General features: G+C 51.2%; 2 protein-coding genes and 1 long non-coding RNA gene across 5 annotated transcripts in view; all 3 read left to right on the forward strand.

Moving 5' to 3' along the window:
* The window catches only part of LOC125428472 (NKG2-A/NKG2-B type II integral membrane protein-like), a 171,704-nt gene that overhangs the window by 106,462 nt on the left and 43,103 nt on the right, over positions 1 to 22,139 (forward strand). The window lies entirely within an intron of this gene.
* Positions 378 to 2,953, forward strand: LOC125428474 (C-type lectin domain family 2 member D-like). Its single transcript, XM_048488617.1, has 2 exons — positions 378 to 482; positions 2,574 to 2,953. Exons 1-2 carry the CDS (start codon positions 385 to 387, stop codon positions 2,800 to 2,802), a joined length of 327 nt encoding a protein of 108 aa, XP_048344574.1. The 5' UTR covers positions 378 to 384; the 3' UTR covers positions 2,803 to 2,953.
* The window catches only part of LOC125428476, a 33,256-nt gene continuing 21,916 nt past the window's right edge, over positions 10,800 to 22,139 (forward strand). Inside the window, exon 1 of the long non-coding RNA XR_007243845.1 lies at positions 10,800 to 11,234. This is a non-coding gene — a long non-coding RNA (uncharacterized LOC125428476). The remainder of the gene's footprint in view (positions 11,235 to 22,139) is intronic.

Raw genomic sequence — 22,139 nt, forward strand, 5'->3', positions numbered from 1 at the left:
CCCCCCCCCCCCCCCCCAAAAAATAACTAGGCATGCTGAATCACTCACTCCCAGTCACTTGGACGGGCATAACTTTGCTCAGGATTGTCCTGTTGATCACTTAGGAAAGCCTCCTCCTTTCACACATTTTCCCTTCTCATTTTCAACTGTAGGACACACTTGTTCCCTTCCTCTCCAGTGCAACAAGGGGAAACTACATAAGGACACGATCCACTGAATTCTTGGTTGCTCTCAAGCAGTTTTCTGACTGCTCTGGCTGGGTCTCCAGTAACCCACCTTAGCTACAGTAGCTAGGATCAGCTGTATCTAAAATGCGAAATCTTGACGGAAGTAGATTGGAAAGCTAAAACATTGGCATTTTATTTAAATTCAAAGGTCTTTATAATGCGTCATAAGACCCCTAAGGATCACTGGTTTGGGCTCCGGATACAGAAGGAAGGACGACCCTGGAAATGGACAAATGGTACCATCTTCAGCAACTGGTAAGTGCCAGCCCTTCTTTTCTGAAGTCCTGATAGCAGAAACAGACTTTCATTTTAAGGTGCACATCCCCTGGCCAAAAGAGTATCCATGAAAAGGTCTTGTTGATGTCCTGGGCTTTGATATCCTCGGATCTGTCTATTCTACATTACAAAAAGAATGCTATCATGAAAGCAAGCCTGGGAGAGCCACGCTTGTTTCAGTAAAACCTGGGTCCTTTTCTCCAATAACTCCAACCAGCTGAGGTCTCAACGATTTTTATTGAAAAACAGAAATAAAAGAAATAAAACTTAGATGCAGTTAAGGGATTGCTCAACTGGTTACATTCCTTTTGGTTCTTTGCCCCCATTCCGGGAACCCATGGCCCAGAGATGCTTCTCTGACCACGTCTCAAGATGGAATTCAAAACCCTTTGTTTTCCCCTTCTCAGGAAAATTCTGTTCAGTCCACGAGGTAACTTAGGCCTTTGAAGTTTCATCCTGGCACCTTTGTATGGCTTCCTGTCCTCCTTTCAGGAGATCAAAAGGCAAAGATGCTTTTCACAGTCGTATGTGACTTCCCTTTGCTGCAGCGATAGCATCATTCCACGACACGCCCCTTTTTGAGATGAAGTCTGTAAACTCCATGTTCACATACCTCAGCTTCCTAATAATACTGTTGCATAAGATCACATTTTTCTAGCTGATACATAGTTCAGCTATTTTCCATCACAAATGCTAATGTGTCTTAAGATTTTAGACACCCCCATGATGGGTTTGGATCAGGGCGTAGCTCCAAGTGGGGGCTGCATAACGAACTGGGCCCTGCTGGAGTGTGGCAGGGACATGGTGGGGACGTTCTGGGATGGGACAGGGACCTTCCGGGGCAGGATGGGGGCAGAGGACGCACCAGCGCACTGGGCACTTCCCCCCTTTCTACGCCTCTGACTTGGATTGTTGAGAAATGGGTCTTTTCCACATGAGGACAATGTGGAAATGGGTTGTTAATACAGCCTAGTGACAACGGGGCTTTCAGACAGTAGGTTTCTACATAGTTTCCTTGCCATAGTACCCTGGCAGTGACCTCCCATTCCCCCAAGATTTTAAAAGGTTTTTCAAAAGCATTATATCAGTATACTGATCTGTGTAGGTTCTCTGAACTCCCAGCTTTCAGTTGTTGAAACAGGAAGTCTCTAGCTTCTTTCATTGCAGAGATGTGCCTTTCCCCTTATATCTCTGCAACAAAACAAGCCAGGGACTTAACTTTGTAAAACTGAACGCTGGGCCTTCAGAGAACCTGATACATGATGCTGCATAATTGCTGATTCTTGAAAAGACACATGGTGGCTGATTCTGGGATGTGGTGTGGGAGGAAATGGTTGTTGCCGGGGAAACGGCTGCCATGGTAGTAGGTTGGAGGAGCAACATTTTCAACAACTGCCGCTGAGGTTGTGGGCTGATGCCACAATTCATTTTAAGATATCAAAGGATACCTATGGGGCAGATCTATGACCTTCTTCATTTGGGAGGGGTTTTTCTTCTGGATCTCCTTGAGAGTAAGAGCAGCAGCTGTGGCATAGGAGGTTAAGAGCTCATGTATCTAATCTGGAGGAACCGGGTTTGATTCCCAGCTCTGCCGCCTGAGCTGTGGAGGCTTATCTGGGGAATTCAGATTAGCCTGTGCACTCCTACACACGCCAGCTGGGTGACCTTGGGCTAGTCACAGCTTCTTGGAGCTCTCTCAGCCCCACCTACCTCACAGGGTGTTTGTTGTGAGGGGGGAAGGGAAAGGAGATTGTAAGCCCCTTTGAGTTTCCTGCAGGAGAGAAAGGGGGGATACAAATCCAAACTCCTCCTCCTCCTCCTCCTTCCTCCTCCTCCTCCTCCTCCTCCCCCTCCTCCTCCTCCTCCTTCTACTTCTTCTTCTTTAAATTTATCTCCCACCTTTCTGCTCCCATAAGGGCTACCAAGGCAGTTAAAATTAAAGTATACATAACAAAATCACCCGTGAAAACCTTTTAAATCAGCAAAAGTAATTTAATATCATCCGAAAATCATCTGATGCAACCATTAATGACAGAAAGACACACCGATTCTCCCCATTTCTTACTGCAGGTTTAAAATTAGAGGCAACGGCTTTTGTGCTTACCTGGATGACGACGGGGCCAGTTCATCACGATGCGACACACCACGAAACTGGATATGCACCAAATCGCCTCACAGTGATGGCTGGGAGGAGTTTCAAGGTTTTCCTACCCACAATTCATCACTGGTCCATGGTTACCAAGTCACAAGGAAGAATTGCTCAGTACCAGAGAACCAGCTAAAAGAGGGAGGCAGATGAAGACACCATTATACCCATTCTTCTTTTTCTGCTGCACTTTCCCACATCACAGTGGCCATTGAAACCAACCAACTACCCTGAGACAGAATGGGATGGAGAGAGGCATGGTATCAATGGCGTATTTAGGGGAGGGACAGAGGGGGTGGATGACCCAGGGGCAGAGGTGGGATCCAGCAGGTTCTCACAGGTTCCCGAGAGTAGGTTACTAATTATTTGTGTGTGCCGAGAGGGGGTTACTAATTGGTGATTTTGCCACGTGATTTTGGCCTTAGTTACGCCCCTCCTCTCAGCAGTAGCGCGCAGAACTTGAAGCAGTCTAGCAGGCGGTGCACTGGCGTGCATGGCAGCCTGCGCCTGCGTGCATTTGTTTCCTGCCCAAGGACCGGCGCAGCAGCTGCATCCTTGCCACAGCCCCGCCCCAGGAATGCCCCCCCAGAATGCCCGGTCACGCCCCCATCGTGCCCCGCCCAGCTCCATTGGCGCTATGCCACAGTTTGAATCCCACCACCATGGAACCTGTTACTAAAATTTTTGGATCCCACCACTGCCTGAGACAGAATGGGATGGAGAGAGGCATGGTATCAATGGCGTATTTAGGGGAGGGACAGAGGGGGTGGATGACCCAGGGGCCATTTTCAAGTTTCACATGGGGGGCATTTGGCTGTTCCCCCTCCCCCTCTCAGTTCACGGAGGCTGTGCTAGCTGGGCTGCATGGCAAGCAGCAGCAGGCTCCACAAGCAGGCAGTGCCAGAGAGGGTCTGGTGGATCAGTGGCAGCAACAAGGCACCCTCCTGTTCGGCGTGGCCATCAGCAGCCCAGCCCCAGCCAGGATTTGGAAGTAAAGGCCAGCAAAGCCTAGTAGCAAGGCACGCCAGCCAGCTCCACACATCTCTCCCTGTCCCACCGACAGCAGCCCCCACCAGCCCGTCTTCCAGTAAGCAGACATCATCCCATTGACGCTTAGTGGCAGTTAGGAGAGGAAGCATTATCACATATCTCCTCCGCTCAAACTTGCGTTTTCTGTATCTCCCATGTATCATATTGCCCACAATTCTGTTTTGCAACCTGTTGTCCTCTTACCCACACCTCTTCTGGTAGGCCTATGTATTTTTTGATTTGAGCTGTCAAAACGGAAAGATCTTATTTGTGACATTTCATGAATGATAACACATTGTGAATGAAAAATTGAAATAAAAGTATTAAGTGCCTTACATTTTATATAAGTATAGTTTTATAAGTTAAAGGCGGAAATATTTTAATGTTGAAATGGTACTGTATAAGATATACAGTGGAACCTCGGTTTTCAATGCCTTTGGTTTTCATCGGTTTCGGTTTTCATCGATTTTTTCAGTGAAAAATTTGTCTCGGTTTTCATTTTTCCACTCGTCTGGCTAACTTGCCGCTTTCAGCTTTGAAGTATAACTTAGGAACAAATGGGCCTTATGCCCAGAATAAATCCAAGAACAAATGGGACAGATTTAGTAGCATTTGTTCTTTAGAATTCTCAGAGATGTCTTACATCACGCCTCTAGAAAGCATAAATCAGAAGGTTTAGTAAAGATTTACCACATTTATATCCCACCTTCTGCTAAGTTGGGGCCACCAAAGTGGCCAACTATTAGAAAGTGATAAGCGTTATTTTAAAGGCTGTGTCTACTGAGAGCTTCAAAGAAGACAGCCAACTAATACTGAAATCTGGTGGAGCATTCACAGAGCTGCAAGGGACAACGGGGATGCCATCTGGATGTTGGAAATAGTTGGCAGACTCAAAAAAAGGATATTTGGTCACCCTGCAACAATATAAGGGCTATATTAAAGGTACGACTGTGCCAGTACACATCTTAAGAACATAAGAACTAGCCTGCTGGATCAGACCAGAGTCCATCTAGTCCAGCATTCTGCTACTCGCAGTGGCCCACCAGGTGCCTTGGGGAGCTCACATGCAGGATGTGAAAGCAATGGCCTTCTGCTGCTGCTGCTGCTCCTGAGCACCTGGTCTGCTAAGGCATTTGCAATCTGAGATCAAGGAGGATCAAGATTGGTAGCCATAGATCGACTTCTCCTCCATAAATCTGTCCAAGCCCCTTTTAAAGCTATCCAGGTTTGTGGCCATCACCACCTCCTGTGGCAGCATATTCCAAACACCAATCACACGTTGCGTGAAGAAGTGTTTCCTTTTATTAGTCCTAATTCTTCCCCCCAGCATTTTCAATGTATGCCCCCTGGTTCTAGTATTGTGAGAAAGAGAGAAAAATTTCTCTCTGTCAACATTTTCTACCCCATGCATAATTTTATAGGCTTCAATCATATCCCCCCTCAGACGTCTCCTCTCCAAACTAAAGAGTCCCAAACGCTGCAGCCTCTCCTCATAAGGAAGGTGCTCCAATCCTTCAATCATCCTCGTTGCCCTTCTCTGCACTTTTTCTATCTCTTCGATATCCTTTTTGAGATGTGGCGACCAGAACTGAACACAGTACTCCAAGTGCGGTCGCACCTCTGCTTTATACAAGGGCATGACAATCCTTGCAGTTTTATTATCAACTCCTTTCCTAATGATCCCCAGCATAGAGTTTGCCTTTTTCACAGCTGCCATGCATTGAGTTGACATTCCCATGGAACTATCAACTAAGACGCCCAAATCCCTTTCCTGGTCTGTGACTGATAGCACTGACCCCTGTAGCGTGTATGTGAAGTTTGGATTTTTTGCCCCTATGTGCATCACTTTACATTTAGCTACATTGAACTGCATTTGCCATTTCTTAGCCCACTCACCTAATTTATCAAGGTCCACTTGGAGCTCTTCGCAATCCTTTGTGGTTCTTACCACCCTACATAATTTGGTATCATCTGCAAACTTGGCCACCACACTACCCACCCCTACTTCCAGGTCATTTATGAATAAGTTAAAGAGCACTGGTCCCAAAACGGATCCTTGGGGGACCCCACTACCTACATCTCTCCATTGTGAGAACTTCCCATTTATACCCACCCTTTGTTTCCTGTTCCTCAACCAGTTTTTAATCCATAGGAGGACTTCCCCTCTTATTCCTTCATTGCTGAGTTTTCTCAACAGTCTCTGGTGAGGAACTTTGTCAAAAGCCTTTTGGAAATCCAAGTAGACAATGTCCACTGGTTCCCCCTTATCCACATGTCTGTTAACACCCTCAAAGAACTCTAGTAAGTTTGTAAGACAGGACTTGCCTCTACAAAAGCCATGCTGACTCTTCCTCAGCAGGTCTTGCTTTTCTACATGTTTAATAATTTTATCTTTAATGATAGATTCTACTAATTTACCAGGAACAGATGTCAAACTGACTGGCCTGTAATTTCCTGGGTCCCCCCTAGACCCTTTCTTAAAGATTGGTGTGACATTGGCCATCTTCCAGTCTTCAGGGATGGAGCCTGATTTCAGGGATAAGTTGCATATTAATGTGAGAACATCAGCAATTTCATGCTTGAGCTCTTTAAGAACTCTTGGATGAATGCAATCTGGGCCAGGGGATTTGGTAGCATTTAGTTTATCAATGGCTGCCAGAACTTCTTCCTTGCCTACCACTATCTTCGCTAGTTCCTCAGATTCACCTCCTAAGAAGCTTGGTTCAGGTGCAGGAATGTTCCTCACCTCCTCTTGGGTGAAGACAGATGCAAAGAATTCATTCAGCTTCTCTGCAATCTCCCTGTCATCTTTTAGCACACCTTTTGTTCCTTCATCATCTAACGGGCCTACCGCTTCCCTAGCTGGCTTCCTGCTTTTGATGTACTTGAAGAACTGTTTGTTGCTAGTTTTGATGTTCGCAGCCATGCGTTCCTCATAATCCTTTTTTGCCTCCCTTACAGCAAACTTGCTTCTCTTTTGCCACCATTTGTGTTCTCTCTGGTATTCTTCATCAGTTAAGTTGGACTTCCATTTTCTAAAAGACATCTTTTTTTTCCTAATAATTTCCTCAACCTCCCTTGTTAACCATGGTGGCTTTCTTTTGGACTGGGCGCTGCCTTTCCTAACCTGCGGAACACATTCCAGCTGAGCTTTTAAGACTGTGTTTTTAAATAACCTCCAAGCACCTTGGACATTTTTGACTCTCTTGATTTTCCCTTTCAGCTTCCTGCGCACTATCCCCCTCATCTTTGAGAAATTTCCCTTTCTGAAGGCAAATGTAATTACATTAGTAGTTGTCACTTGTTACAGTGGTTCTGTTCCTCTCTGCCTTCCAGCATTGGAGGGTAGCATGGTGACAAGCTTGTATTAGGGGGAGTGGCAACTGTGAGTACATAAGAACATAAGAACAAGCCAGCTGGATCAGACCAGAGTCCATCTAGTCCAACTCTACTACTCGCAGTGGCCCACCAGGTGCCTTTGGGAGCTCACGTGCAGGATGTGAAAGCAATGGCCTTCTGCGGCTGTTGCTCCCGACTCGAGCACCTGGACTGTTAAGGCATTTGCAATTTCAGATCAAAGAGGATCAAGATTGGTAGCCATAAATCGACTTCTCCTCCATAAATCTGTCCGAGCCCCTTTTAAAGCTATCCAGGTTAGTGGCCATCACCACCTCCTGTGGCAGCATATTCCAAACACCAATCACACGTTGCGTGAAGAAGTGTTTCCTTTTATTAGTCCTAATTCTTCCCCCCAGCATTTTCAATGGATGCCCCTGGTTCTAGTATTGTGAGAAAGAGAGAAAAATTTATCTCTGTCAACATTTTCTACCCCATGCATAATTTTATAGACTTCGATTATACCCCCCCTCAGACGTCTCCTCTCCAAACTAAAGAGTCCCAAACGCTGGGAGTAGGTAGGTGAGTAGGTGATGGATGCTCTACCTTATTAGACTTCTGCCATGGGAGATGATCTTGTCTCCCGTGCTTGAAAACCTATATTGATTACTATGGAAATATTTGATTTTTCACCCGCTTTGTGACTTGCAGTTTTGATATTTGTAATGATAAAAAAGTTAATGTGAACGCATGAAGCTATCCAACGCTGAATCAGACTCTGGGTCGATCAAGGTCCGTAATGTCTACACGGACCAGCAATGGCTTTCCAGGGTCTCAGATGGAGGTATTCCACATCCCCATGCAGGCAGATCCCTTTTCCTTGGAGATGCCGGAGACTGAACCCGGGGGCCCTTCTGCCTTCCACACAGACGCTCCACCACTGGGCCATGACCCCTCCCCTCGACTTCTATTTTGAACTCTTAGAAAAGGCTTGAATTGTCTCTCTCCTACCTGGTGCCATCCATAAGCTAGCGGTACCCAGCACGACTTTTCACTTTCTTCCAACACATAGAGAAGCGGGTTTCCTAAGCAGAAGTCTGGTTGTAACAATGAGCTAAAGGAGAGCAAATAAACCGATGCTGAATCCAGATATCCTCCAGGGCCAAACCACACATGAGACTTAAAAACCATGGCTGGATGTGTTCTTTCACCTCAAATTACAGCCATGTAGGTCTGATGATGGCATTAAGGGAAGGGGCAGTTAACCCTTTCCCTTATTTCTTTTCTTGGGGAGAAGTAACCCTCCTGAGATGCTCTTCCATCTTATTGTGTTGGCCACTGCCTAAAATACACAGTGGCCTTTCCTGACCTGTGGAGCCTAAACAGGGAAAACCGCCAGAAGATTCTTCAAATGCTAAAGGTTTCTTTGTGAAAACATATGTAACCCCTATGTTCAGAATGGGTTGACCCAGAAAGGGGTGGAGACTCAAAGCAGCAGAAGGCTGCAAAAACTGGTGAAGTTGGAGGAAGCAAGGCTACCAGGCTGGGACCTTGATTTAATTCTTTATAAGCTCTTAACGCCTTGTTTAAGGGCTTGCTATGTATGTAGTTGATGGGAATTCTTTTGGGGACCTTCATCATCTTGGATCCCGTTCACCAAGCCTCTGAAGTCTTCATAAGCCAACCACCAGCAGGAAGAATTGGACTTGGCATTATCAGTAGATTGTAAATATAAGGACTTGAAATGCAACCTGTAAATTGTTAATGTTGAATGTGAATGTTAAAAGTGTTGTTTGTTAAGGAAGTAAACCATTTTGTTTTAACTTTAGTTCTTTGCAACTCCTTCCAAGTTCTGCCCCACAGAACCCACAGATAGAGGTTACACATAGACCAAGTTTACCACCAGGGTCAAGTCACGCTTGAGACCACCCCTCTGTTTACAAGGTTCCTGCACATGTACAGAACACTTATTACCCATTGCTGCAGTTCAACTCTCTCTGTTGGTGGAAAACCATTCCGTTAGGTGCTCCGTCCTCAGCCTGGACATACCAGCACTTCCATTTCTGAGCAAGCCCCTCCCACACTTTGCTGAAGCCAAGTGACGGGATGCAGTGTTCTTCCATCCCACAAACACATCATCACAACAATTAAAAACAAAGTGTAAATAAATGCAAAACATAAGAACAGTATTAGTTAGGAAGGTGAGATCATTGAAGGAATGCCAAATGAAACAAGAGTCCTTCCAGAAGACAGCAGCAGAAGGGGCAGACAAATCTCCCTGGGGAGAGCGGTCCAGAGCGTTCCTACCATGACCCAGAAGGCTCTCTGCCAGGTCACCACTAACCAACCTCAGTAAGCGGGGGTAGCTGCCTCACACTCATTCATTCACCTGACTGTGAACTCTGAAGTGTGTGTGTAACCCCCATGCTCAGAAAGGGTTGACCCAGAAAGGGGTGGAGACTCAAAGCTGCAGAGCTCATGTAGTTTGGAGGAGACAAGGCTACCAGACTCAGACCTTGATTTGTATAAGCCCTTAACACCTTGTTAAGGTAACTGCAATGTTGTTGGGAACTACTGGGAAGGTAGTTGTTTATTTTTGCTATGTTGTAAATGTTGGAGTTTATTGTTTCAGGGTTTCTTTTTGTGGTTGTAATGGGTGAGAGTTCTCCTGGAAAGCTTCATCATGTTGAATCCTGTTCATCCAGCCCTTGGAGTCTTCAGGAGCCAACCCACTTGCAAAGAAGAATTGGACTTGGCAGTATCAGTAGACTGTAAATATAAGGACTTGAAAAGGCAACCTGAACAGGACCTTGAAGTGTGATGTTAAATGTTGATGTTACATGTTATGTGTTAAGAAAGTAAACCATTTTGTTTTTAAAAATTGTTGTTGCAAACTCATTCCAGGTTCTGCCCCACAGAACCCACAAGCTGAGGTTACATGCGCAAAAAATATTAGTGAGTTGTGCAGCTCGTGTGTTTGTTCCAGTCAAGATCCAGGAATGCCTTAACGCAACACTGTGCAGGATAATATTCAGCCGCCTAGATAGTATTCAACGACCTGGCTTTAATGATGTAGCCAGCTCTTGATTAACAGAAAAGCCGCCCCCCCCCCCCCCCAATCACATTCCTGGAGGAAGGAGAAGCGGGCTGGAGGAGCAACAGGTGGGAAGCGACGGAAGGGGGCTCTGGGTGTGTGGGGGGGAGGGGAGGACGAGAGGAATCGGGGCTTTGGACAGCAGCGCCCACGGGGAGACCCCGCGGATGTGCGCAAACGAGCCCGGCGGCCGCCAGTCCCTCCTGCGAAGTTGGCTTCCCCCGGGGGCTCCTCCCGGCCTCCCTCCCTCCCGTCTGACACACGTCTTGCTCGGGGCAGGTTCCGTTTAGTGACTCCTGGGCGCCTGTCTGACCTCCCCCCCCCCTTCGCCTCGGGAAAACTTGCTTGTCCCTCTCCCCTGCAGGGCTTCCCCCTCCGCCCGCTTTCTTTCACCTCAAAGCAGAGGCGCCGACGAGGGCAACGTTGGCAGAGGCGGCTCTGACCGATCAGGTGCGACCTGTGCGAAATTCCTCCCCGCCGCGGGCAAAAGGTGAGCTGCTCCGTCTTGGGGGGCTTCGCCAGGCGCTGCTGCGGCTCCTTTGGCGGGAGGGGGAGGGGGACAGCCCATCCTTCCGAGGCTCAGACTTTCCTTTCAGACTCTGGCGGCTGCTGCCCGTGGGGGCGGACCGAGCTGACGCAAAGCCCAGCCGCGCTGGCGGAAAGAACGCGTGTTTCTCTGGCGGAGATTTAAAACGTGCAACTCTTGGGACCTGGGCTCTGCAGTGGAAACGAAAGCGGAGAGGCCGGGAAAAAAACCGCGGGATTTTTCCCCTGCCTCTTTTGCGGTGCCCTGAACGGCCCTTTCCCCACCGACGGCCGTTCCCCACCCTCGCCCCTCTCTGAACTTTTCGCGCCACGGCGGCTCGTGGGCCAATCGAGTCGAATGAACTTGAATCAGGGGGTGGGATGAGCAGGCAGAGGCGCCCAGCAGCGCTGAGCGAGCGTGTTCTCCTAACTCCCCTTGGTAGAGAGCAGGCCGCGCTTCTCTTGTGCAGACCTCGAGTCTGGATGCCCGCCGCTGAAGGACAGAAACGGGAACCAAAACCACGGGATTTGGGGTCTGCCGCTTTTGTAGTGTCCCGAGTGAGAAACAAAAGGGGAATCTGCGCCTCTCGTTTGCTGCGAGGTAATTTTCTCTCTTTTTTTTGTCTTTGGAAGAAGGGAAAAAAAGTTATTTGTTTAACCCGGTGATGAATCGATTAGCGGGGAGAGTTTATCAGGGGGAGGGAAGGGGGCTGCGGGAGGCAAGCAAGGAAAGGTAAAGAAATAGATTGTTGTGTTCAGCTCTGCGGCGAGGGGCTGTGATCAGCTGGTGATTTTGGGGATCTGTTGCAAGAATCATGAGGATCCGTGCATTTTAACCACGTTTTTGCACCGCTGTGGTACCATGAAGCATTGAATGCGCAATTGATTTGGTTTTGCCTACAGACCAAGACATACTCTAGTATCATGGTGGTTTAATTTCATTTTCAATGGAAACATCATAGGAATTCATTAAACGTATGAGGATCTGTGCCTTGGATTCATGTTTTTACGCTGCTGCTGTGTGCCAGGAACTGTTAGGTCAGTGGTGGCGAACCTATGGCACGTGTGCCAGAGGTGGCACTCAGAGCCCTCTCTGTGGGCACGCACGCACAGATTTCGTCATGTGGGGGCAGAAAATTTTCCCCACACACACATCTTGGCTGACTTGGGCCATTGGGCACAACGTGCACGCACCTTGGTGAGCAGGGAGGACTCGGCTGGCGAGCCTGGTGTCTGTGCTCCCGGTGGCTGCTGCCCAAAGGGAGGGCAGAGACAGAGGAGGCAAAGATGCTAGAGGCGCACAGCAATGGGGCTTGCTTCTGAGTAAACCCTCCTAGGATTGTGATTCACCCATTCCAAGTGTTGCACGGTTGCTTCATAGCAAAGCCACCGACTACTACCAAGCTTACTCCCACATAACGTGTGCCTTGGAGCCAACTGTTTTTTTTCTAAACTAAAACCACAGTATTCAGGTTAAATTGTCATGTTGGCACTTTGCGATAAATAAATGGGTTTTGGGTTGCAGTTTGGGCACTTAGTCTCGAAAAGGTTCGCCATCACTGTGTTAGATCCACTTTTTTATAGTCCAGCCCATAGTCCTGACTTCTACATGTGATGTGATACGGGGTGGGGGTGGGGGGAGAGTTCTCAATTAAAAAGTGGAGGATCCATGGGAATCCATGTAGATTCACCTTTTACCAAATGAGTGCAACAATATTCTTTCTGTTGGAAGAGAAGGACTTTATGCTGTTCCCTGCCTCAACCAGAGGGGTTTTTTTCCTAGTTAGTCAGATGCTAGATAGGGACCTAGCAATAGCAATTGTCAAATTTACTCTATCATGCTGGCTCTATCCCTTTGATGTCAGACTGATACTCTTAGGGACTTCCTTCTGGCCTCTCTCTCTCTCTGTCTTACTATCCATCTTGTTCTAGCTCTCTGCACCATGTGCGTAGGGAGGTTGGGTGCTCCACGCATCCATCTCCATCCAGCTAGATTAGAATAGGTTGTTGAACCTATCTATCTACCTTTCTATCCAGAATGGAGTTCACTAATAAATACTCTTTTTATTAGATTAGAAACTACAAACGACTCCAACTTTTCTTTGTGCCTAAGCTCACATGCAAGCACGCTCACACACACGGGGATCAGCTCCGCTAAGCTTAGCCACTGGCACGATGTGCAAGGGAAAGACCTCTACAAGGAGATTTTCCAACACTTTCCACTGAAATTCTGTCCATGTGGCTCTTTGCTTGCACTGTGGCCGCGGGATGCACTAGACTAGAGAGATATCTGTGCCTGCAGGAGGGGACTGGGGAGTAAAAACAGCCCATGAGCAAGTCCAGCTGAACAACCCCTGCTCTCCTACATGTCAACCCTGCCATTCATCATCCCCCACGCTGGCACGATGTGCAAGGGAACAATCTCTACAGGGAAAGATCTCTACAAGGAGATTTTCCAACACTTTCCACTGAAATTCTGTCCATGTGGCTCTTTGCTTGCACTGTGGCCACGGGATGCACTAGACTAGAGAGAGATCTGTGCCTGCAGGAGGGGACTGGGAAGTAAAAACAGCCCATGAGCAAGTCCAGCTGAACAACCCCTGCTCTCCTACATGTCAACCCTGCCATTCATCATCCCCCACGCTGGCATGATGTGCAAGGGAACAATCTCTACAGGGAAAGATCTCTACAAGGAGATTTTCCAACACTTTCCACTGAAATTCTGTCCATGTGGCTCTTTGCTTGCACTGTGGCCGCGGGATGCACTAGACTAGAGAGAGATCTGTGCCTGCAGGAGGGGACTGGGATGTAAAAACAGCCCATGAGCAAGTCCAGCTGAACAACCCCTGCTCTCCTACATGTCAATCCTGCCATGCATCATCCCCCACACTGGAAGCAATGCCATGCATCATCCCCCACACTGGCACGATGTGCAAGGGAACGATCTCTACGGGGAAAGATCTCTACAAGGAGATTTTCCAACACTTTCCACTGAAATTCTGTCCATGTGGCTCTTTGCTTGCACTGTGGCTCTCCGGGCGCGGGCGGAGCGATAGTAGCTGTCCCCGCGCCTGGACTGAAGCCGGTGATCCTGAGGTCGGCTGGGCAGGGGGGTTCCTCAGGACCGACGCGAGAATGCTTCGAAGCTCCGTAGCTCCGGCCGCGCCCGGAGCGCAGCTGAGCCCGATCGGCTCGGCAGGGACGTGCTGCAGCTGGGCAGGGGGAGGGTTTTGAGTCTGGGAAGGGGATTTAAGGGAGAGCAAAGGGGAGCTCAGGAGCTGCCGCTGCAGCAGGGTGACATGGGAGAGGTGTGGAGTGGTGGAAGGGCCAGACAGCTCGTGAGGAGGGTGCGTTGGGAGGGTGTGCCAGGGCCACCTCCCGTCAGGCAGCAGTCGCTCGTCCAGTGAGGCAACTGGGTGTGGCGTGTCAGCTGTCTAGCCAACTCCGGCCGTTAGTGAGGCAACTGCGGCGGGGCGGGGCCTGACACGCGGGGGGGGGGGGGGGGGGGGGGAGAGAGGGGGGGAGAAGCCAGAGGGGGCAGCCTTCAACATCAGGCGCCCTGTGGGCTAAATTGTTTCTGGGCCCCTCGGGCCAATTGGAAAAGAACATCTCTGGGGAGGACAACCCCCAGGACAGGGAGGGAGGGAAGGTTCCATCGCCCAAGGGCCCTGCGCAGGGAGGGGAAGCACCACAGTGGCCATGGGATGCACTAGACTAGAGAGATATCTGTGCCTGCAGGAGGGGACTGGGGAGTAAAAACAGCCCTTGAGCAGGTCCAGCTGAACAACCCCTGCTCTCCTACGTGTCAACCCTGCCAGGCATCATCCCCCACACTGGAAGCAATGTGAGGGGTGGGGGGTGGGAGACAGTTGTGAGGCAAAGACCACTGGCCTGGCTGATGAAGGGTCTGGGCTTGGGCCAAGCAACCCCTGAGGCTCAGGAAGGGTTGCTGGGGATGAGCTCTGCTTGCTCCTGGCCACCAATGCCCCCTCCGCTGCCGGAAACTTCCCTGCAAGTTAAAGGGCTGGTCTTTCCCTAGCTGAATGCTCATGAGAGTTGCCAGGAGTCCAGAGGGAATGTGTAGTCGACCCACGCGGTCAGCGTAAGAACGAGACGAGACGCGGAGATAACATCTGGTGGAGATCGCCAGCAGCGGGAGACCGGAGGTCCGTGTTCCTAGCGAGTCTCCCGTCTGCCGGTTCCTGGCACCTTTTATTGTTACTCTATCGGGGGCGTGTAGGAGGGAGGATTGGGGGGAGTTCCGGGAGAGCGGGAGGTCGGGAGATCATCATGTGATGCATGATCTCAGCTGGCTACGTGCGGAGAAGAGCGTACGCGTCTGAGCCTAATCCTCACCTGGGGGCAAGACCATTGTCCCTGCGCCCGGTGATTGAGCCAGACAGTTCACGACCCGTGACTCATGGGGGGATGAGGAGTGGGGGTGCGATGCGACCGGCAAGGCCGTAGGTCCGTTGGCGTCCCAACGTTCTACTACGGCACTGCTGGGTCGGCAGTGCACTACTACATCTCCTCCTTTTTTACATTTTAGAAAACGGGGGGCCGAAACGCTAAGGGGTGATTTAAGGGGACGCTTGTCTCCTCCGCCGTTTGGTCAAGTTGGCCAAGCTGCTTGTGCAACATTAGAACTTGGTTGCGGGGTAAGGGAAATGCGAGGGGTTTCTTACACACGTTACAGGCAATATCAGACACGCATTGAACGAAACAAGATCCGATAACAAGGCACACAATTAAACCAATGCAGAGCTGTACAATAGCACTCAACCATCCTCCCGGCAGCCAGCTCCAGAGGGCTGACCACCAATGGGGCAAAACATCATACTTCAGATTAGATACAACTTCTTGCAGCTCACGCACTTTCATGTGGATTAACTGGGAATTATCAGAAAGATTAAAACAACACATATTATGTACATTCTCACAACCTTGGTGATGTAACAACAACAAATAATCAATAGCGGCACGATTGTCTAGGGTCGCTTGACGAAGTTCCTGCTGCTCGGAGGCCAGGGCATCCAGAGCGGTGGAGGTAGAGTTGATGGACTTCGCAAGGGCACAGGCCAGCCGGCCAATAGTCTTAGCATTGTAGGAAGCGAGTCCGGGGACTCCCACTAGGGAAGTTGCGAGGGAGACGAACTCCGCTTCGGAGAGGGCGACCGCGTCGCTCCGACAGGAGGGGTCGAAAGGCAGGGCGGAGCGGCGGCGGCGGCGTCCGGGCTCCCGGGGTGGAGCCTGGGGTAGGACAATGGTGAGGCGACTGAGGCAGCAAAGAGTTCCGGCAGGGAGTCGGGCGGGAATGTAGTTAAACGTCCTCTCCCCGCAGGTCCAGAACCAGCCCCTGGGGAGCAGGATGTTTCCGAACACGGGGGGAATGTCCTCCATGTGTGTGCAGTTCCAACTGGCCGAGCCGACAAATGGGCCCGGGTCGGTTCCCCGTTCGGCTGCGCCGGTGATGCGGGCGCAGGTGTTGGACTCGTGGTTAGCGACCGTCTTGGTGACAAGGGAAAGAGCGCCAGCCGGGAGGGTTGGACGACGGGTCCCCAGTCGGCGCTCATAGAATATCTGATGGATGAGGCATTCATGAAGGGGCTCAGCCCAGACTCCGCTAGGAAGTCTCCGGGTGCTTTGCAGACGGGGAGCAGGCAGGAGCTCAGCAGGCTCCCGACTCCTAGGTACTGGCCCAGGCAGAAAGATGAGACGTTGGCAGCGGCAGCAAACTGCTCCCAGATGTTGGTCTGGTGAAAGCTTGCCAGGGGGTGGCCGATCGCCATCGGCAGGAGGCAGCAGAGCAGGCAAAGGATGGTGGTCGCTGAGTTGGTGGTGATGATCGCAAAGAGAGCGGCACAGAGGTTCTCGGGTGTCTCGGGGTGGTCTTGCTGGCGCAGCAGCGCTAGGGGCCTGGCTGGTGGTCGCCTTGACGTCTCCCCAGGTCATTCGGGTCTTTGGGCGTTGGCGACGGCGTTCCTGCTGGGATCGCTGGGCGGGATCCTCTAGAGAGATGCGTTCCATCTCCGGGATGGGGTTGGTTTCCTCCTGGCGCCATTCCATGGGTTGGCCTGTCATGGCGAATCGGAGTCCACGGGAACCTGTAGGAAGAGGGACTGAAACACACCCCCCCTTTCCCAGGTTACGGGGGGGGGCCGGGTCCCGCCAGGCTCAGTTCTAGAGCGGATGGCGGGAGATTGGGATCGAGTTAGTGTTTAGATTTAATATGGGAAGGAAGAAGGCTTGTTTTGCAGCCTGTGAAGGTTGCTTTTAATGCAAGCCTCCTGGGGGCCGCCTACACTCCTCTTTCTTTAGTTGTTTGACAGGGAGGGCAGGAGGTAGGCGACCCTGGTGGGAATTGGCTTCAGAGCGTCATCAGGGTGCGTCAAGGCGAGGGTCCGAGCCTCGAGGGGGGAGGGAACAGGCGAGTCCTGGGGGGATTGTGGGTATGCATGCTTAATCAGCAACACAAAGGGGGCTTTGGAAGCACCTTTTGGGGGGATGGGTGCATCCGGGGAATGAAGCAATCAGGCAATTAGAGGCAAATTCCTCGCACACACAAAGGAGAAAGGAAGGGGGGGTTTCTTTGCAAGGGAGTTGCACTTACCGTGACCTTGGTGGCTAATGCAGGAAGCTGGATGGTGCTAAATTTTGTGATCGAATTATCTTGGGGAATCGCCGCCCGCCGAGACCGCTCCTTAAGGGGCGGCCTCGGCCAAGGGCCGGAATAAGTCAGAAAACCGGAGAGCAACATTGTTGGGGTGCCCAAGCCGGTTTATGGGTGAATTTGGTGCGGCAGCATCCCCCTAGTTTAGGGCCTGTCCTGACAGTGCTACGGTATCAGGACGGGCCCAGATTTTAATCCAGGGAGGGCCAGTCAGCCAATTGGCCCTCCGCCTCTACTGGTCGAAAAACAGAAGGAGAAGAGGAGGGGAGAGGGAAACAGTTTTCCTGTGGAAATTAGGAGGCAACTTCGGAAGGCACGATTGGAATCGATGATCCGTGACGGCTTTACCCATCCCAGACCAGAGTCGTTTTAACCTGACTCATGAGGTCTCTTCCCCAGAGATTGACATGGATGTCTAGAACGATGGGGCGGACTGTGAGCTGCCGCTCAAGTCCGGGGCTGTTGACCGTGAGCGGGCGGATGCTCCGTCTCGCGGTTTGTCTCCCCCCCACCCCCCAGATGTGCGGGCAAGCCTCGGTCGGCCACTGGTCGGGCCACTCGGCTGCTCTGATGACGGTAACATCAGCGCCGGTGTCCACCAGGCCCTTGAACTTACATCCTTCTATGGCGAGCTCCAGATATGGACGGGAGCTCCCGATAGGTGTCTCCACCGCTGCGACGGTGGTGTGGGCTGCGCCATGTTGGCTGCTGGGGCTCGTAGCCTTTATTGGGTCGGCAGCGGGCAGCGCATGGGGCAAGAGAATCAGCTGAGCGCAGCTGGCTCCGGCGGGCAGCTCCTGTGGGATGTTTGTCCAGACCTGGAGGTGGATGGGTCCTTGGTGCGTGGAGTCGATCACTCCGGGGACGATGAACAGTCCCTGTTCAGCGGCAGAGGCCTTTGGCAGCACTAGCCCAATTGTCCCGGTAGGGATGGGCTCGTCATACTGGGTTGGGGCGACAAGAACCTCGTGGGGGAACTTAAAGGAGATGGGCTGGGTGCATGCGAGCGAGATGCCACGAGAGGGGGGTGGCTTTGGCAGGGGCCTTGGCGTTTGGGTCTGCTCTAGTACTCTCCTCCTTGGTCCTGGGCTGGGGAGACGCCCGGGCGGGAGTTTCCCGACGGGCAGTCGTTTCTCCAATGGAAGCCCTTCTGGCAACGTGGGCACCGGGTTTTAGGTGGCCTTCTCCTCCTGGGGAAGGACCCTCCTCCATCGGGGTTGTAGGCCCCCCCACCGGGCTGCCTACACTCCCTTCGGAAGTGTCCGGGTCTGCCGCAGTTAAAGCAGTCATCCTGAGACTGTCTCCCGCCGGTGGAGAGTGCTGCAGCGAGGAGGCTAGCTTGGTGGGCGGAGGACCCAATGTCCTGGCAAGCCTTAAGCATGTCGGCCAGTTCAGGATTTTTGCCTAGGCCCGTGATTGCCCTGCGGCACTCCATGGAAGCGTTCTCCTTTGCGAGGCGCATGAGGAGCTCGTTTTGGGCCTCCTCGCTATCTACCTGCCTCTTGAGCGCTTCCTGGAGCCTGTTCACAAATTCAGCATAGGGCTCTTGGGGCTTTTGCCGGATGGAGGAGAAACTCTGGGTTGGCTGGCCGGCATTGGGGACTTTGATAAATGCCTTATAGGCGCACTCAGAGGCGACCGTAAGGGTGGCCTCAGGCAGGACAATCTGATCGTTGGGGTTGGCAAAAGCATCGAAGCCGTAAAGCTGAGCGGCGGTTGTAGGCGCCGCCAGAGGTGGCTGCTCTGTTGAAGCATTGCTGGCGGAACTCACTTTCCCAGACCACAAATTGCGCAGGGCTCAGGAGCATGCGAAAGGTGGTTTTCCAGTCATCTGGAACCATTAGGTGGTTCCTTGCGATGGCTTCCAGCATGCCTCTCACGTAGGGGCTAGTGACTCCTACGTCCCGCATTGCTTTGCGGAGCTCGGTAAGGATATTATAGCTCAGGGGGCGGTACTCGACAACCCGCCGAACTATGCCATCCTCCTCAGTATCTGTGAAGTGGATGGGGCACAATGCAAGAATATCGGCATCGTCTTCCGTCAGGGTTTCTTTCTTCTGCAGATCGTGGCTAATACGTTCTGCGAGAGTTTTGAAACCCGCGCCATTACGTGGCGCTGACGGAGGTGCAGTGGCTTCGGAAAAGGAAGGCGGAGCAAGGGGAGGGGGCGGCTGAGCCGCGGGAGAGTTTGAAATGGGGTGAAGGAGCGAGGGGGGCAGAAGGAGGACAGGCGTCCAATTTAGTGGATAGAGAAAATTCCGGGGTCGAAATTGAAGGTGAAAGATCGAAAGGAGGGCGGCCTACAGCAAGGGAGCCGTAGGTCTGCAGGCTGATGGCGACAAAACATTGTCTCCACGTCAGTAGCAGCGACATCGGCGCGCGAGGCTCTGTGCGAAGAGTGCGCCCGATGTTTTCCCAGTCCTTAAGATTCAATGTCCCCCCCTCTGGGTACCATGGACACTGAGCTTCAATCTCCTCAACCAATTTGCGCAGCTCCCTTCTCTTTACGGGGACCCTGCCGCATTTCGTTAACGCTTTCAGTTCGTCAACGTGCTTGTCATAAGCCCTGCTTTTGCAAGCTCCCATACTCACCGGTGTTCCGTCGGACGAGAGAGTGTCCTAGGACGCGTGTCTCTGGATGCGCCGATCCAGAGGACAGGCGATACCGAAACGGTGGTCCCTGGATGCGCCGATCCAGCGGACTTCGGTATCGCGGCCCTTCCCCAGGCGACGGTGAGCAGGGTGGAGGTTCGAGGATTCCCGGGTTTCGGCACCAGCTTGTAGTCGACCCACGCGGTCAGCGTAAGAACGAGACGAGACGCGGAGATAACATCTGGTGGAGATCGCCAGCAGCGGGAGACCGGAGGTCCGTGTTCCTAGCGAGTCTCCCGTCTGCCGGTTCCTGGCACCTTTTATTGTTACTCTATCGGGGGCGTGTAGGAGGGAGGATTGGGGGGAGTTCCGGGAGAGCGGGAGGTCGGGAGATCATCATGTGATGCATGATCTCAGCTGGCTACGTGCGGAGAAGAGCGTACGCGTCTGAGCCTAATCCTCACCTGGGGGCAAGACCATTGTCCCTGCGCCCGGTGATTGAGCCAGACAGTTCACGACCCGTGACTCATGGGGGGATGAGGAGTGGGGGTGCGATGCGACCGGCAAGGCCGCAGGTCCGTTGGCGTCCCAACGTTCTACTACGGCACTGCTGGGTCGGCAGTGCACTACTACAGAATGGAAACTTTTTGTTTTTCTAGTCCTGGAAGAAAGTCTGTGCCTTTGATGTCTTGTAATTGCAGCTGCTCACAGCAAAATAGAGGCACAGTCCCTCACTATGAACATTTATCGAGTGAGAAATGGGACCAAGGAGTTGCTATGGATTTGGGACTGCAGAAGGTAAAGAGTTAACCGCCAGAGCTGTGTTTTATAGCTTTTGCCCAGGTCCACGCAAGCATCCTCTGTTTCTTTTCTTCACTTGCAGAGAGCCCTGCTTGCACCTGGCAGTCGGCTGGGCGTGTCTGTCTTGCAGCTGTCGATAGCTTCAACAGCAGGAATGTTATATGTATTTTCCTGGTGAAGATTTTTCCTCTTCCTCTACTTACAATTTAAAGAACATTCTCTTGTTCATTATTTCCATAAACTGGTAGAGTTTGGGGAAGAAATTTATCATTAAGAACATAAGAACAAGCCAGCTGGATCAGACCAGAGTCCATCTAGTCCAGCATTCTGCTACTCGCAGTGGCCCACCAGGTGCCTTTGGGAGCTCACATGCAGGATGTGAAAGCAATGGCCTTCTGCTGCTGCTGCTCCCGAGCACCTGGTCTGCTAAGGCATTTGCAATCTGAGATCAAGGAGGATCAAGATTGGTAGCCATAGATCGACTTCTCCATAAATCTGTCCAAGCCCCTTTTAAAGCTATCCAGGTTAGTGGCCATCACCACCTCCTGTGGCAGCATATTCCAAACACCAATCACACGTTGCTTGAAGAAGTGTTTCCTTTTATTAGTCCTAATTCTTCCCCCCAGCATTTTCAATGAATGCCCCCTGGTTCTAGTATTGTGAGAAAGAGAGAAAAAATTTCTCTGTGTCGACATTTTCTATCCCGTGCATAATTTTATAGACTTCAATCATATCCCCCCTCAGCCGCCTCCTCTCCAAACTAAAGAGTCCCAAACACTGCAGCCTCTCCTCATAAGGAAGGTGCTCCAATCCCTCAATCATCCTCGTTGCCCTTCTCTGCCCTTTTTCTATCTCTTCAATATCATTTCTGAGATGTGGCAACCAGAACTGAACACAGTACTCCAAGTGTGGTTGCACCACTGCTTTATATAAGGGCATGACAATCCTTGCAGTTTTATTATCAACTCCTTTCCTAGTTATCCCCAGCATAGAGTTTGCCTTTTTCACAGCTGCCATGCATTGAGTTGACATTCCCATGGAACTATCGACTAAGACGCCCAAATCCCTTTCCTGGTCTGTGACTGATAGCACTGACCCCTTTTAAAGAGCATATTTAACTCTTGTTTCCTTCATTTCTACCCCACCGCAGGCTGCCAACTTTTAGCTGGTGCCTGGAGATCTCCCGCCATTACAGTTCATCTCCAAGCAACCAAAATCAGTTCGCCTGGAGAAAATGGCTGCTTTGGAGAATGGACTATATGGTATCATCCCCCCCGAAGTCCCTACACCCTCCCCCCAAACCTGCCTCCCTGAGACTCACCCCCCAAACGTCCAGGTATTTCCCATCCCAGAGCCGAAACCCCCAGCTCCACCCCATTCTTCTTGAAAGACATTTAGGGTGGTACATGCAGGGGTGATTTCTTCCCACTGTATGGTGCAGTA

This window comes from Sphaerodactylus townsendi, linkage group LG03 (genome assembly GCF_021028975.2).
Source record: "Sphaerodactylus townsendi isolate TG3544 linkage group LG03, MPM_Stown_v2.3, whole genome shotgun sequence".
NCBI classification, from domain to species: Eukaryota; Metazoa; Chordata; class Lepidosauria; order Squamata; family Sphaerodactylidae; genus Sphaerodactylus; species Sphaerodactylus townsendi.